The 18182-nt window shown below is 37.1% G+C and overlaps 1 protein-coding gene across 4 annotated transcripts in view; it reads left to right on the top strand.

The window, feature by feature from the left end:
- Window positions 1–10784, top strand: part of Cdk13 (cyclin dependent kinase 13) — a 95398-nt gene extending 84614 nt beyond the window's left edge. The window contains exons 12-15 of one of the 4 annotated variants that reach the window (XM_051168075.1): window positions 4384–4431; window positions 6301–6506; window positions 8086–8355; window positions 8786–10784. In XM_051168075.1, the coding sequence (XP_051024032.1) occupies window positions 4384–4431; window positions 6301–6506; window positions 8086–8355; window positions 8786–9636 (1375 nt within the window). In that variant the 3' untranslated portion in view covers window positions 9637–10784. Of the gene's footprint in view, window positions 1–4383; window positions 4432–6300; window positions 6507–7905; window positions 8356–8785 lie in introns of all 4 variants that reach the window. The other 3 variants (XM_051168062.1, XM_051168083.1, XM_051168069.1) reach the window with 3 other exon arrangements.
- The last annotated feature ends 7398 nt before the right edge of the window (window positions 10785–18182 follow it).

Raw genomic sequence — 18182 nt, 5'->3', positions numbered from 1 at the left:
GAATCTGGACTGCTTTGGAAATGTTTTAAATTAATTGTGTTGAGCAGAAGATAGTCCATGCTTAATAAGTTGAGTTAGTTAAAATACCAGAAACTTAGATGACTTGCACATCAAGAATGCTTGTCTATTGTTAAGCCTACCATAGAAGGGGGGTGGGGAGGGTGGGGTAGGGAATGACACATGACCAAAAAAAAACCAAAACAAAAAAAAAAAAACAAAAAAACTCCAGCCTCTACCATTTCTTCAGCTAATGAAGGGTAGTGAAATATTTCACCTCTAAGAGTCAGAACCTCAGTATGGTGGAATATATCCTATATCCTTCAGGCCTAAGCTTCTAGTAGTTGCTGCTTTAGCCAGAGCTTTGACTTCTATTCTAAGTTTAATCTTTACAACCCTCTACGGTAGGTATTATTATTATTAGTAGTACCACTGCTTAACAGACGAGGAAGCAGGCTCAAAGAGGTTAAAAAACTTGCCCAAGAATACAAATATGGTAAAGGGTGGTGCCAGCTCTCAAATTGTTCTCAGATTAATAGGAAACAAGTTCTGAAAATACTCTGTGATATACCTTGCACAATAGAATATTCTTATTGTTATTTAAAAGAATGTTAGTATCAAAAGCATGTTTACAACGATTCTTATCATGGGGGGAAATACAGTTTGGGGAATTAAAATAGATAGTTTCTTGAATCTTCTTATAGCTTCTATAATTTGTCTAGGATTGGTTGGGAAGAAGACAGCTCATCTGCCTCTCCATGATAGGGCCAAAACTTTTGTAGATATTTCCTTGGTAATTGTTAATCTGATCAGCAGTATTAAAAAGCAAGCTTATCTCCAATAAAATACTTTGGTGTAATAAAATTCACTTTATTTTAAATGAATAAACATGGCCTTTAGAGTTCAAATCCTGGCTCTTCCACTTACCAGTTATATGGAGTTTATTTCCACAGGCCTTGTTATGATAAACTCCACTAAGAACTTACTGAATTATATATAAATGGCCCATTCTCTAGGTTTTCTGTTTCAGTAGTTGTTTTTTCTTTGTCGTTGTTGGTTTGTTTTTGTTTTTTGGGGGGAGGCAGTAGGACTCAATTTGGTTGTGTGGTGTAGGCTGGCCTTTTCCCTCAAAGTCTTCCTCTCTGTGCCTCTTGAGTGCTAGATTACAGGTGTGTACCACACAATCTAGATAAGACACTGTTGCACTAAGCGTTTAGTATTTATTGTTCTTGGTAGTGTTTAAGTGGCTTGATTCTAGTAGCCTATCGAAGGCTTTTTTTTTTTTTTTTTTTTCCCATTTTTCTTTCTTTCTTTCTTTCTTTCTTTCTTTTTTTTACTTTAACTTTTGAGTTTTCTACAGAAAAGTAGAATAGGAAAATGAGCATTTATATGTTCTTCACCTAGGTTCAATAATTACTGGTTTTGTGGACACGTTTGTTTTGTTTGTTTTTTTTTGTTTGTTTGTTTTGTTTTGTTTTGTTTTTTGTTTTTTGAGACAAGGTTTCTCTGTGTAGCCCTGGCTGTCCTGGCTTTGTAGACCAGGCTGGCTTTGAACTCACAGAGATCTGCCTGCTTTTGCCTCCTGAGTGCTGGGATTAAAGGTGTGCACCATCACCCTGGTGTAACATATTTGTTTTGTTACTTTGTAAGCTTTGTCTGAGGTAGTTGTTGCATGGATTTGTAAAAACTGGAACTTTGCTACACAGACCTATGCTACTATTATAAAGCATGAGACATCATAATAACTAATAGTGCTTATTCAAGTCTCTCCAGGAGCCCAATAGTTTTTTTTTCCTCAAGGTTTCTGCAGAGTCAGGATTAAACTATTTGTTCAGAACTGACATACTGTGTTTACTTAGAGTATATCTTCACTCTTTGCTCATGCTTAGAGAAGGTTTTGATGACACTAACTTCTCTTTTTGGTACTGGGCATCAAATTGAGGGCCTCACCCATTCTAGGCAACTGCTGCCACTAAACTACATCTCTAGTTCCAACAAAGGCATTTTTTGAGAGCCCAATGTAGCTGTTTAGTAGAGCATCCCCCGATTTGGATTTGATCAAGATTAGACTAATATTTTTCAGTTGAAGAATATATCCACAAGTTAACATTTGTTTACTGATTGATTCTATCAACTAGAAAATACTATTATTTTGTCCCATTATTGGTAGTGCTAATTCTAATCGCTTAATGCACATGAAAGGATTGTAGTAAAACTGTATCAAGCTCATCTTCAGTTGATTAACTTGTGAAACCAAGCTTACAAGTTGCAAAAGATATAGCAGTGAACTTTTAATTATCATTTTTAAGTATAATAATTACATTACTCTTGTAAATGTGCCCTTTGGAATCTAAATGGTCTTTTAATTTGTATGGTCACTTAGAAAATGTTTAACATTTGGGCATTTTTCTGTTTGCATCTTGAATTTCCATTATTTCTTATATTTTTTTATTCTAATGTAACTAATATTACATTAATTGCAGTATTGTATTTCATTAAAATGGACTTTTAAAAAATTTCTTACAATGATAATGTATCACATATGAATATTAATGTGATATCTGGCGCTGTATTAGTAGCACGCATTTCAGTGTTTGTAAAACAATGAGTCTTGCTAGAAATGCATTCTACTAGAAGAGATTGTTTAGTAACTTACATTTCTCTGAGTCTGTCCTACTTACTGTAAATGAGACATGATTCCATGATGATTACAATTTTTTTTTTTAAATTTTCATGAGTGCCCTTCCAGATAAGCACTCACTGAAGGAGATGTGCACAGCTACATCGCTGTCTCCAAACTCTTTCTGCACTAAGTATCTAATGTATTATTTAATTTAAAAAAATGAGATTAGGGTGGGAACAGTTGCTCAGTAGTTATGATGATTGGGTTTAGTTTCCAGCACCCAAATGGTGGTTCAACACCATCTAAAACTCCAATTCTCGGGAATTCAATACCCTCTCTGACTTCTGTGGGCACCACCAAGCACACATATATTGTTCACACATATTTGTAGGCAAAACATACACATTTAAAGAACAAAACATGAGGTCATTTGAAAAGCCTTTCTCCTGCAGGTCTCTTGAGAGTAACGAAGTCAATGGACCTGAAAGCTTATTTAGATATTAATAATTAATGTTTTATTAGTTCTACCAGTTTTTGCTCTATGTCTTAAAATACTTGTGAGGTTTTTTTTCCCTTATAAACTCTGTAATTCCTGTCAAACATGGCCCTATAACTCAGACTTAATTTTTATCAGAATATATTTTACTGTACTTTTCTATTTAAAAGTAAGGAATGATAGCAGTACACTTTAGGGGATATTCTATGAAACTAATATGAATGTATGTTTTCAGATACATCACTAAAACTGGACAAGACTTTAATGACATTGATTTAGTATTTAAAATGAAAAGTAAACAACATATAACACCCTCTACTTAATATATAAGAGAAAGTATGAAGTAGGGGTGGTGTTCCTTTGAGAAATAAGTGTATGTTATTATTCTTTCAGTGATAAGCTAATTGTTAAAGTTATTTTTCAACAAATAAATGAGTAAAAGTATTAAATCAGAAATAATTGCACTAATTTATAGTAGATGCACTGTTAGCTTTTCTAGTGTCATTGTAACTTTAAAAAGATAGCTGCTAGACCACTCCTTATTAGCAATATAAAAAGCAATAAACACTTGCACAGTAATATGACTATAATTAGAAGAAATCTTTCATGATATAACTTGATAAGCACACTTTAGACACCTGAATGATGGTCAATGATATCAAACACAAATATAGTGTACAGTTTGTGAGTGGCTTTGTCCAAGGATGTCCTGATACACATTTATATATTACTTATGTCCCCAGGAAATAGGTCATATTGTTAATCTCATTTTTAAATAGAAACTGAAATACAGAGGTCCCATTGCTTGCCTGATAAGGTACCAAATAAGTGGCTGAGCCAGCATTTGAACCTTCAAGGAAGCACATACTTTGGTTATCTGGGGAACATGCCTGATCTGTTTAGAGAATCAGCATTATTAATCTGTGCCTTTTTAGATCACTGTAAGATTATGTTTATATTTCATAGAAATGAGTGTTAAGGTAATTCCTGGGAGTGGACAAACAAATCCTTTATCTGGATTTCTTTGATTTTCCACAAAAGCATTGTATTTCTTGCCTGTTAGCATGGAGGAGGTATAACGACTTTATGTACCCTAATCTGTAGTACTATTTACTTTATTTGAAACCAGCATTCCAACAGAGGCTAAAGCCCACATCATAAAACACACACACACAGTCCCAGAAAAGAAAGTCTTTTGGAGGGTTTTTGATGCCTTAAAGCTTCCCAGTATCTATATTTCAAATTATCCCTTTGTTTGTTACTCCAGGAGGTTTTTACACGCTGAGGCAATGCACCATAGTAAGATGGCTGAGAGGTATGCCTTTGTTTTGTTTTCGGACCTCAGGTGCATAGACTTGATTTAATCATAATCCTTGTGTCACTCATCATTGGTCCATGCATGGCTCTCTTTTATTTATTTTAGTTACTTTAATTAGTTATTTTAAATGTTAATAAGCAGCCATGAGCCTACCAAGCAAAAGCTAGAACCTTGAAAATAACCAACTTTAATCATATCATAACCCTGCCTTCTACCCACGTGTTCCCTTGCCCTCTCCCCCCGAGGTGACCATCATTCCCGTTTCCCTATCTTGTATATACTTTCTGTTGCCATCTGTATGTATTCATAAAAAATTACATTTAAAAAATGTAGTTGTTCTTCATTTTATACAAAGGTGTCATGCTGTTTTGTAATCCTGTGGAAATGACATTTTTTATTAATATTATATTGCTAAGATTCAACCATTCAGTTGCATATGCCTTTATTTTATGAGAAAGTAATTGTGGAAGAATTATTTACTTGAGTGTTCAGGGCATTCTTCTAGTTCAGCCTTTGAAAAGGGTCCATATGGAAATGAAGTCCCTAATCAACTGTAGTACACATTTGGAAAGTCCTTGTGTACCTCTGCAGATACGCATGCACGTTGAGGACAGCAGCTACATACCACTGATGGCATTGCTTGACAGAGTCTAGATATTCTGGGCAAGTTTATTAACCTTTCCAGGCCTCAATTTCCTCACCTTTAAGCTAGAAAAGTAATAGTAAGTTCCCATGGGCTTCATTAAACTGGGATTTAAAAAAATTGTAAATCAAGTATTTTTGTCTTTCTTTAAGAAAAAGTTATTTTCTAGTATTCAGTGTTATGTAACTATATTAAGATGAAAACTTATTATAGAATCAGGTGATTTTGGTAGTTACTAATCACACAGTACTCTGTTGATGAGTAATGAGCCCTCTCTGTGCCTGATTACCTATTCTTGAGACTCATTTATAAAATCAGTTTATTTCCAAAGCAATTGGTAATAGTAGCAAATATGTGACTAAGAAGGGAAAAGATTTTACTAAAAAGTTTTGTACAAATCTTATGTTCTAGCCTTTACTCTCCCTTTTCTGTCTGGCTTCTACAAATAGTGTTTCTGCATTTTTTCAAAAATCCTGTTCAGTGTTCAGTGTGCTCTAAGGACTGGTTCTAAAGGTTATACCAAGGATGATAGCCAGCTGTTATTAATATACATTCTTTATAATTTTGATGAACAATTGATTATTGATTATTTGGAAGACAAGAGTAGTTCATCTCTCCAGCAGGTTATTTGTACATATGAATGCACAGCAACTATGCCTGAAGGCACAAGGCCCATTTGTGATCAAGCCAGACAAAATCCCAGCACGGAAGGCAGGAGCTGGTCATGAAGGCCCACTCCCAGCTTAGAATATATTGACAATTAATGGCTGCTAGAAAGGGAGAGTCGCCTTTTTTCTTGAGGGATGTAGCCGCTCTAGAGTTCACCCATGTTCCAGTAGGTAGCCCTTTACCCATGCACCTCCTGGGAGCACTAAGTGGACTTAGTGAATTTTGAGAGAGAGAGAGCACATGAAATTGGGAGAGAACAGAGGTTTAGGAGAGAGAGGAAAGGAATTTGAGGGAGGCGAATTTGGGATGTACTTGATCAAACACATTATATGAGTGAATAAAATTTTTAAACAAAAAATTAGGACAATTAAAAAAAGAAAGAGAATTAGTCCTTCACTAAAGTTAAAACCCTGAAGTATAATGGAATATTACTAGATGTGTGTATGAAGTTCTCTAGAATGGTTTGTTGGAGGGAAATGGCTTTAGTGGGACATTGTAACACTAATATTTCTTGTTATGGCATTTGTGATTTAGTATTCATCTATCTTTTTCAGCCTTCCTTTGTGGCAAGATTGTCATGAATTATGGAGTAAAAAGAGAAGACGACAGAAACAGATGGGTATGACTGATGATCTTTCCACAATCAAAGCCCCCAGAAAGGACCTGTCTCTGGGCTTAGATGACAGCAGAACTAACACACCTCAGGGTGTGCTGCCACCTGCACAGCTGAAATCTCAAAGCAACTCAAATGTAGCACCTGGTCAGTAATGCTTCTGTGGCTTGTTTTGTTCACATTGCGCTATGGTTTGTATTGAATGTGTTTGTTCTACTGTTGACACATACTATGGCAAAAGATAAACTGTAAGGCTTATTGGGTAAACTTGACATTACTTTATTATTTGTGCCAGCACAAAAGTTTCATGGCCACTCACATTACAACAGTGTTAAGCAGTCTCCAAATACGGATATGTGATGATTGGTCAGATTTCTTTTTCTGTTTCCCTAGGTTAGGAGTATGCCTTTCATTAACACTAGTCAATGGTGTTTAATATTTAATTACTATGGTTGTTTAAGGCATAGAAAACACAGGAAGACAGCTAAAACTGCATTAAAAGTTCTTTATCCCATTGATGGATGTCTTTACATCATTCTTACTAAGGCACTGTATTCTAAAAGATTGGAATCTTCCATGTAGAAGGATATGTTATACAGTTATTTCTTTTATTCATTCATTCATTCATTCATTCATTCATATCATCCATCTATCCACCCATCTATCAGATCTCATTATGTAGCCTTGGCTATCCTGGATCTCTTTGTCACCAAGTTGACCTCAGACTCACAAAGATCCACTCATCTCTGCCTCCCAGGGGCTGGGATTAAAATGTGTGCATGGCTGGTTAACAGCTTTCAAAAAATGAAATATCCGTTTCCCTCAAGAACCCAGGAACCTGCCAGTTCTAGACTGAATATTGGACAAAGAAAATTAACTAGATGTGTCTTACTGGTAGAGTTAATATGCAATAATGCATGTTTGTGTATGTTTTTCTAACCCAAAATGGCTTAACTTTAAAAAAAAATAATTTGAATAAAAATAGATATTTTTATCATACTCTGTAAAATACTAGTTTTAATTTCCAAAAAGTTCTCTGCACAGTTGACTTCATTATTGAAGTGGAATAGCATAATAAAGAATTCACAGACTGCATTCAGAATTAAATTTCAGAACCCAGGACCTTGGGCAAATTATCCACTCTTTTTAGGATAATAATAGAAATTGTCTTAAAAAGTGGTTGTGAGGGATAAAGACTGCAAAATGCTTAGATAGTACCTGATGCTGTAGCAGTCTTCATTTCTAACCAACACAGTGATAGTTCCTGGTTAAATCTGTTTATGGTGCCTGTCTAGTATTAGACTTCATTTCTCTTTTGAAAAATATACTCCTACAGATGAATTTTCCGAAACATATTATAGTTTGAATTCTTATCTCGATTTATGGTGTAGTTAAGATTTTGATTGAACAGACTGAAGTGCTCTTTTCACATTGTTTCTGAAACACTCTTCCTCAAACATAATTTTAATACCATGTAATGAAGACATTGTGGGGGTTGGGAAAACTATGGATTGTGACAGTTCTAATTAATACATTTTGTCTTTAGTAATAACAGGCCCTGGACAGCCGTTAAACCACAATGAATTGGCAATTCTCCTAAACCTACTACAGTCTAAATCAAGTGTTAATATGGCTGACTTTGTCCAAGTGTTGAACATTAAGGTAAACTCTGAGACGCAGCAGCAGCTAAATAAAATAAACCTTCCTGCTGGAATTTTGGCAACAGGTGAGAAACAGACAGATCCATCAACACCACAGCAGGAGTCTTCAAAGCCACTGGGAGGAGCTCAGCCTTCACAGACCATCCAGCCTAAAGTGGAAACTGATGCTGCCCAGGCTGCTGTGCAGAGTGCATTTGCAGTTCTTTTGACTCAGTTAATAAAGGCTCAGCAGTCAAAACAGAAAGATGCCATGTTGGAGGAGAGAGAAAACGGGTCTGGACATGAGGCTCCCTTACAGCTCAGGCCACCTCCGGAACCTAGCACTCCGGGACCTGGTGAGTGATTGACTAAGAGCTGTTGCTATCTATTGCATTCGCTGTCAGGTGACATTTGTAAAGACATTCTTAGTTTCCTACTCCATTTACTTCTGGAGTTGGTAGCAGATTGTCCACGTATGATTCTCATTGTCAATACCATAGGTTTCTTTCTAAGATAAATTTACAATAACCCTATGTTCTGAATACAAACGGACAAATGTTGTGTATGTAGTAGAAACTTAACTCCTCAAGCATTAGAGCTTGTGGAGTTGCTTTGAAAAGCTGAGTACTGTATTGCTTTAGTGATGTGTGTTTAAGTGCTAGTAGTGGGCAACATGAACACTTTGAAGTCTCTGTTGGCGTTTTGTCAGAGATGGAATGTCTGGTCATTTTGAATATTTCATTTTCCATGGTAGCGTTGACTTGGTTTTGGTTTTATGTTATTTAGGGCAAGATGACCTCATCCAGCACCAAGACAGGAGGATACTAGAGCTGACACCAGAACCAGACCGGCCTCGGATTCTGCCTCCTGATCAACGACCACCTGAACCTCCTGAGCCACCACCAGTTACTGAGGAGGACCTGGATTATCGGACAGAAAACCAGCACGTACCTACCACGAGTTCTTCACTGAGCGACCCACACGCTGGAGTGAAGGCAGCCCTCTTACAGCTGCTGGCTCAGCATCAGCCCCAGGACGATCCCAAAAGAGAAGGTGGTAGTGATTATCCCACAGGAGATACGTATGTGCCCACTTCAGACTATAAGGACAACTTTGGATCTTCTTTCTCTGCCGCTCCTTATGCTAGCAGCGATGGTCTAGGAAGTAGTTCTGCGGCTGCACCGTTGGAACCACGTGGTTTCATTGGAAACTCAGATATTCAGTCTTTGGATAACTACAGTACTGCTTCATCTCACACTGGTGGTCCACCTCAAACTTCTGCCTTTTCCGAGTCATTTCCCAGTTCAGTGGCTGGATACGGAGACATTTACCTCAATGCTGGTCCCATGTTGTTTAGTGGAGACAAGGACCATAGATTTGAATATAGCCATGGTCCTATCGCTGTCCTCACAAACAGCAGTGACCCTTCTACAGGGCCAGAGAGTACTCACCCCTTGCCAGCAAAGATGCACAGCTATAACTATGGTGGTAACTTACAGGAGAACCCAGGGGGCCCGAGCCTCATGCATGGACAGACCTGGACTTCTCCTGCCCAAGGACCCGGGTTCTCACAAGGGTACAGGGGGCATATTAGCACACCAGCTGGCAGAGGTCGAGGCAGAGGGTTACCATACTGAGTATCTGTTTTTCCTCAGGCACATCATTTTTATCTGGAAAGACTTTTCTAGCTGCAATTTCAGGCAGCAATCCAAGAGACTTGAATAATATTAATTCAACAACAGCTTTATTTTTATGTGGAAAAGGGTCTTGCATACAATAGTGAAAAAACAAACAAACAAAAAAAAAAAAAGAAAAAACTTTGCTTAAATTCATGCTGTTCTTAAAACTAGCTCTATTGATTGTACATCGTCACAGATTTTAGTTAACAATTTTATTTTGTATTCTTGCAGTTTAAAGTGGATGCTAACATTAGGGACATAATGCTTTTATGGCCCTGTTGCAGATCTTCTGAACTATGCACACTTGTGCTTTTTTTTTTGTAAGTTTGGACCAACTTTTATGTAACAACCAACCCCTTCCCTCACCCCTCCAGTTTTACAACAATCAGAAAGGGCACTGATTTATTTGGTATTTTCTTTTTACAAAGCTACCTTTAGTCAAAGGTCACTGTCAGTCTTTGCACCTGCTTTCAGTGTTATTGTGAAAGGTGTACTTTGTGCTCATTTCAGAAAATAAAACACAACCTTTCTCTTGATGCAAGTTTTATATAAAAAAAAATGGTCAACATTATTTTTGTTTTGTTTTTCAGCTTACTATAACCCAGCAAAATTCATTCAAATGAAATAGTGGTTTTTATATGAAAACTATGGGTGGGGTGGGGAGGGATTGAGTAAGTGCCTTAACAGGTAAGCTTAAGGACCGAGGATGAAGTTAGTCTATACACCACTTTCTTTGAAAGGGAGTCTGCATTGTGTTGAAGAGGCAGGAAGCTCTCAGTTTCTAGGAGTTGCCTGGTCAGTTCTGTTAGGTCTATTCCCTCTGCCTGTCACACTGTCCTTTTCTGCCTGTCTTCTGGCTGTGTTAACTTTCACTGTTACCTTCTCTTGGTAGGGGTGTAAGAAGAAAGAAAGGGAGAACTCAGTACCTTTTGTTACTTCTGGGAAGTACTTAAAAAAAATTTTTTTTTTTTTAAATCATTTAAGCGGTTGAAAATAATAGCTGAATCAGAATTTTGGAATGCTCTTTTTCTTTTTGGCTGCCATACTGACCCAGTGTCTATTTGGAGGACAGGATTTTTGAAGCAAGTGTGTAACGATTCACATAATTAAATGTATTAAAGTTCACAGGAGGACGGTAGCAAACACGGTATTTTAAGTTATGTAATTATTTTAAGAAAAAGTCAACTTAAGTAGAAACATGTCCTAGATTTAATTTAGTAGAACAAAAAGAAAACTCAGAGAGAGAAAACATCCCCTCTTCCTTTCAATTCTGTGAAATTTATTGTATCTTTTTCCAGATTAGAGCAGTACTAGGTCATTTTACTATTTTTCTCCTATTAAAATCAACCAAGAAAGAATAACTGTAACGTTGTCAAGTCTCAGTATGTTTTATGTTCACACACAAAAACAAAATTATATTTCTGGAAAGGAACCAAAGGTAAACAATCAGCATTTCCTTCGTCACTAGTAAATAAGAGACTCTGGGAAATGGACAATTGACAATGTCAACTGCTCTAGTACATTTCTAATTGGAATCTTAAATAGGAAGAGTTGTTAAAAGCCAGTTTAACCCTGTTCCCATTATCTAATTTGTGACACTGTATTTAAAAACATAACTCAAGAAACATTACTATTCGGTAACAGTAAGACTATTTTAAAGCTCATCTTCCACTTTACACCTACTAAATGAGTTTTCAGTTGACCATTTTATTTTTTGATGGTATTTTTGTTGGTGAAAGAAAAATAATTAATGAAAAAAAATTTTTTGGTTTTATTTGAATATTGAGTACTAATAACTTAAAACATTAGAGGAAGTAATGTTTTGAAATTTAGCAAAATAGTATTCAAGTCTCTGAAATTTTAACATGGTGAGTCTTAGCTCTTCAGACTTTGCTATAAGTGACAGTATCTAAATTATTCTCATTCGTCACAACTGATACTTCTGCTGGCCATAAGCAGCTAACCTAAAATTGAAACTATTTATGTGACATGAATAGCCTGTGTTTTAAAAATTAAATATTTTATATAAAATTGACCTGTGTTTGGATAGTTTTTCTAATAAAACATTTCAGATACATATCCATGTTGGGAGAGTGGCTGGGAAGACAGGGAAATTATTGGCTTTGTAATAGAAAAGTGGAACTCTTCCTTCTAATAACCCGTGTTTTCTAAGACAGTGTAAGAGTATCTTCTGTATGTAGAAAAGGGGATGCCAGATAAAACACAGTGCAGTGCTGAGAAACCAGTGATTGCAGGGTAATCCCAGACTCTGGGTGGTGGTACAGGAAAAGATGTGTCTTACAGGGTAAATACATCAATGCAGGCTTACTGCAACGCTGAGATAGTATTTCACTAAAAAGAGTTTGGATTAAGAACAGAGCTGAAAAATCACTAGTTATTTAGGTTATAATCTGTTTTGGGTAAAATCTAAAGTACATAAAATACTAAGTTAGGGTACAGAAACAGGTCCTATTGCAGATAAGAAAATGAACATAAAAAGATTGATTTATGGAAAATCATAATCTTCCTGTGAAGTTTGTATGTCTCACATGAATTTGTTTTCTGCATGGAAACTTCAGTATTTCCAAAGACTTCAATTGTTACCTGTTGGAAAATTCAAAATTTAAAGGAATAAATCTAGAGAGCTGATTAAACTGGTTTGTGGAATGTGAAACAATGTGATAGCTGCTTCTACTCTGTTAGCAAATACATATTCATTAGCTATCACCTGCCAGTTGCTAGTCTAGGTTTTAGGATACAGTCACAATCATGGAGGATATTTAGCCACATATCAATTAGGCTGGCAGAGTTTCTTAATGTCTAGAGAAGCTGGGTGTTTGAATAAATTATGCTTAAGTGAATAAAGAAATTTGAATGGAGCAATAAGGATCCACAAGGAAGCAAAGCCACAAATTCACAGAAGGAAACAAACTTATTTTGAGTCTAGGTAGTTCATAAGAGGTACTGAGATTAGAGGAAAACGCATATGGTGTGGGTTACGTGCTTCTAAACTGATTTTTCAACTGGTTGGCACTTGAGTGTGAAGGTTTTGGTGAATTTGCTGGAATGAGCCTATTCCAGCTTTGACAGTTTTCACACTAGGCTTGTTGGAGTAGAAGTTCAGGTTTTGAAAACATAACTGGCATGCTGGGTTTGTTATTTTAAGTCTGAACTAGAGCTACCTTAGCCCAAAAGGGATGATTAGTCTCCACAAAACAGCTGAAGGAAAGGGTTAGAAAGGATTACCCTGGTTTAGTTTTGATGGTTGGATGGCCAGTGTGGTTCCTTCTATGCTACATCTAATTCTACAGCAAACATGTTTTTATTTTACTTTGTTTTCTTTGCAGTCTTCGTGTAACTTAGGCTGGCCTTGAACTCACTATGCAGTTAGTTAAGGCAGCTTTGAGCTCCTTATCCACCTCCACCTCCCAACTGAATTAATAAGTTAGACTAGTAACATTTTAAGAGCTATGGCTACAACTCAGTGAATGCTTGCCGAGCATGCACAATGCCCAGCACACACAAAAACCCCTAAAAACTTGGAACTGCTAGGCACAGTGGCACATGTCTGCATTCCTAACACTTGGGAGCCAGAGGCAAGCAGTTTGAGGCTAGACTTGTCTACCTGTTGAAGTGGAGGCCAGCCAGAGCTGCAGTGACACCTGTCTGAAAAAAACAAAAACAGGAAAAACCTATTTTCTTTGACTGTAGGAAAAAAACCAGAAGGTAAGTAACAGGTGCCTTTCAGGTTTGCAGTTTTTACAGGCCACATGCAGTAATTTTGAGACCAGGTCATTAAAATGTTATTTCCTGTTTGCACAGGAGGATTAGTTAGTATCAGGCTTACAATTTGCACGTAAGTCTTGTGATGGCTCCGTCATTTCAAATCATTTTACAAGTTTGCTGTTTATCAAAGGGCTTCTTGTGCTTTTCTTAAATTATTAGTAGATGTTACTAATAATAAGCTATTGCATGGTCAGCTGAAGATGGAAGAAACAAGATTTTGATCACAGTGGTAAGGGCATACTGTAAGACTTGACTCATCAAGATCTCCTAGTTCTGATTCTATTAAAAATGGGGGTGTGCGGTGATGAAGGGTCCTTGTCATCCTTCAGCCCCCTGCCAAGTCAGGTTTATAACATTCCATAGCTAAGTCTAATGCATAGGCATTTGTGTGTAAGAGAAAAAGAAAGGTGGTATTATTTGATAGTCTCTAACCTTAAGAATTACAGACCATTTTTGAAAGATTTTACCTTTTTTTTCTTTTTGTATATTCTAAACGAACTCTTTAGAAAAGAGCACTCATGACTGCGTGTGTGTGTGTGTGTGTGTGTGTGTGTGTGTGTGTGAGAGAGAGAGAGAGTGAGAGAGAGAGAGAGCGCTTTCTGCTTTCATACAGTTGTCTTCAGAACAAGAACATTGAAGAGGGTTTTGTTTGTTTTTCGTTTTATGTTTGTCAGGTGACAATCTTTTAAATTTGGGTTTCTTTCATTACTGGTGAACTTTATTCTGTAGTCTGGCCTGTCTAAAGTTTTATTTCTGTTGCTTTGAAGGTAGCCTTTGGTGACCTAAGTATATCTGTCTTTGGCATATCTTCTTATACATAAATTTAAATGTTTTCTGTAGTTAACTCTGCTAATCTCCTGTGGTTTGTCGCTAGCGCCCCTTTGCCACTCCAAGACTTCACATAGACATAGAAGTTGAGTGTTCTTTTCTGGTGATTCTAATCAGAACTAATTTTGTTAGGAATAGTGAGGCAAGGATTCAGCTTCATGCCTGTTTCTGGAACCTGTGCTTAGTTATAACAACAGCATCTGTTGAGCAGTTCCAGTCCAAGGTTTCTGTGGTGTTCCGTCCTGATCTTTATGCTGTGTACATGTACATTTGTGTGTGTCTTTTAAGGGGGTTGAATTCAGAGCTCTGTACATAAGGAGAGTGCTTTACCACATAGCTATATTGTTTGTGGTTTTTAATACTTTATTTCTACTACTTAGCAAAATCCACAGCCTATATGAGTAGTTTGTTACAGCACAGAGCTTCAGAACCTCACTAGCCTGGGAATGTAGCTCATTTGATAGAGTGTTTGCCTGGCATGTCCAAAGCCTCAGCTTTCTTCCTTAGCACTGGCAAAATAATACATGTGGCACCGCATTAACTGTAATCTTAGCATTTGTGAGGTGGAGGCAGGAGGATTAGAAATTCAAGGTCATCCAGCAACACACGTATGTTCCTGTGGCCATCCTGGGCTATATGAAGACACTGCATTTAAACAAAGCAAAAACAAGCAACTTAATTTTAAATTTCTCTTTTTCTATTTTCTGTTCCCATCTCTGTGTATCAAAAATGAGTAGTTGAAAATACATTCAGTCAAACTCCATTATGGGGAGCTTGGCATTTAGAAGGTATTTTGTTATGTTTCCCTTGTAAGTTGTAAATTTGTTGTTTGATAGTAGTACTAGGTCTTTGCAGCTATTCTGTTGCTTTTAGAAACAGACTCGTTGAGTATTATGAGTGTTATGGGCATTTGCACATGAGTGCAGCTGCCCATGGAGGCCACTGTTGAGCGGCCTGGTGTGAGGGTTGGGAATAGAATTTGGGTTCCCTGCAAGTGCAGTCCTTACTCATAATCACTGACCACCTCTCTATCCACAGGATTGTAATAGTTTGAAAGTTACCATTTAAAAATAAAAACCTAGCCATGTTGCCTAGCTATCATTTTTAGTAGTTTCTGATTGTATGAATGTCTAACTTTTAAGAGTTTTGGACTTCATGCATAAACACTTTTCGCATGAGATACTTAATGTGTGACTGTTTCTATTCTTGAAGCATACTTAACAGGATCATATTAAATTTCTTAACAATGATGTTGATATGGGCTTTCTCCTTTAAGAAAGCACCCTGCCCTAACAGACATCAATTAATAGGATCAAGTCATTAAATTTTAAATATTGAAAATTTAATATTGCTGGGTGGTATTGACTAAGTGTTTAGGAATCTGGCTGTGTTTATTTACTAAGGTAGGCATTACCAAACAGTTGCTCATTGGCAGAGTATTCGAGAATGCTGTTCTAAAACGTCATGTTCTCAGAATCAACTGTTGAGTTCTATTTCTAACTTGATAATCCTGGCCCTATCCTTGAGAATAATTATTTTAGTTTTTCTATTCATGTTCTTCATCTGGCCAAGTTTCTAATCTTTGGGAAATGTTCATTTTCTGAAAATTTACATATTCTGTAGTATGTTTGAATGAACAGCATGCAGATAGACATGATATCTGTTTTTAAGCATATTATTAATATCCTTTGGGTTTTGGGGGTGGGTAGGAGATCTTTTCTTGTTCTTTAAGTTGTGTTACTCAAGCTGGTCTTGAACTTGTGAAGTGTAGTAACTGTCATTCAGCCTCTAGGTGAGTGGCAACTCCTTGCCTGTGCTTTTACCCAGCATTTTGTTTTGCTTGACTATTTTTCCTTTTTCTTATATTCTTATTTTTCTTAATCTACTTCTATTTTCTATGCGTGTATAGTTTATTACTATTTGGTTTTGGTACTTACTCAATTTCATTTTTTCCTGCTTTGTTAGTTGAGTAATAATTCTCTTCAAAATTTGAAAGGGGGCATTTTAATGTTTACAATTTGATTAATTCATGAACTCGACTGGTTTTTTGTTTGTTTGAGATTTATTTTAGCTTACAAGTGCCATATCTGCATGTACACCTGCAGGCCAGAAAAGGACATTAGATCACATAATAGATGGTTATGAGCCACCATGTGGTTGTGGGGAATTGAACTCAGGACCTCAGGAAGAGCAGACAGTGCTCTTAACCACTGAGCTATGTATGTCTCCAGCTGACTTGACTTGATCATTTTTAAAGTTAGTGTTTTCATTTGTTATTTTCGAAAACACTGGCGAGAAGCCCTGCATTCTTGTTTTTCATTTCATATGTGCTATATTATTTAGCACATAAATGTTAATCGTATTTATTTACATTCTTAACATGAAATCTACTAGAATCTGTTTTAGTATGCCCCATTACTGGTCTGGTGTCCAGTTTGTGCTGCCTGTAAAGTTCTTTTGAGACTAGGTCTATATGGGTCTTGGAGTCGGGAGTCTTCCTGTGCGGCCTCCCGGTGCTGGGTGGGGCCTTGGAGTCGGGGGTCTTCCTGTGCGGCCTCCCGGTGCTGGTTACTTGTGCCTTCATGCTTTATGGCTCCACCTTTTTGTTAGTAATTATGATTGTTGCTTTAAAATGTATTTTATTTTTGAATTCTGGGGTTGGGGGGGGGGGAACGGGTATGTGCATGCAAGTGCCACAGTGTTTAGAAGAGGAGGACATCAGATCCCTGGTGCTGGAATCACAGGGTGCTGGGAACAAAACTTGGATCCTCTGTGATGGTGGTATGTGCTCAGAATTTCTGAGCTGTCTTTTATCATCTTTTTTGTGTGTTTTGTTTTAATCTTGAGATTTTTTATTATTATATTTGGGTGCCTTCTGATTTAAATTTTTTAGTTCTTTTAACCACATACTTTCCTTTTTGAAGTGTATTTTTTGTTGGTGCAGAGAACTGAACCTGGCCTCATGAATGCTAATGGAGTGCTCTGTCATTGAGAGAAGCTCTCGGCCTACATCTGTCTCTTAAGTGAATGACAGGAGAGATCAAGTTGCCTGAGCCCAGAGAGAGGTCATGGCACACACGTTTAATCCCAGGACTGGGGAGACAGAAGACAGGGATCTCTGAGTTCAAGGCCAGCCTAGTCTACAGAATGAATTCGGGGACAGCCGTGGCTACATAAAGAAACGTGTCTCAATAACCTGAAGACAGACAATAAGATTGCCTAAGATGGCCTTATATAAAAAATAAAATGTATCCACTTTCATTATTTCATTAGTCACCTACTTGATCCCTATTTATTTTAAAGTAAAATTCACGATTTTTAGAAACAACTTTAAAAAGATGTTTCTGTTCTTATATAGCTTTACCCATTTCCAGAACAATTCCACAGCTATATTTGGGGTGAGGTGTTTAATAATATCCTTTTAAGATCAAGAATCATTTCTATTCACATGACCAACATTTTGTAGCAAGTCTGTTACACAGAAGAAGGTATCAAGGAGGAGGAAAAATGTTTAATGCCAGACATGACTGTAAGTTATAGAGGTCAGAGAATCAACAAGTTACCCAGAAACGTGCAAAAGAACGTGGAACCATCAACGGCAGAGATTGACTAGCAGTTGGCTTTACCAGGGTTGGCAAGGGGCTCACAGTGTAAAAGAACTTGTCCGGGTGCCTGGTAGTTTGAGTTCTCCAGAACCCCAGAGAGGAAGGAGGGAGGATGCCAAGTCCCACATGTCCTCTGATGCCCACACATGGACTCTGGTGTGTGTGCCCACACACATGTACACAAATTAATTTTAAATAGCTTGACCAACCAGGCTTTTAGCTCATAGGATAGTTTACTGTTCACAACAGGGAAAGCCTGAAATAATTTTAGTAGGGTAAAAAATT

Source organism: Acomys russatus, chromosome 3 (assembly GCF_903995435.1).
Source record: "Acomys russatus chromosome 3, mAcoRus1.1, whole genome shotgun sequence".
Classification (NCBI taxonomy): Eukaryota; Metazoa; Chordata; class Mammalia; order Rodentia; family Muridae; genus Acomys; species Acomys russatus.
This window is presented reverse-complemented; position numbering and strand designations above follow the sequence as displayed.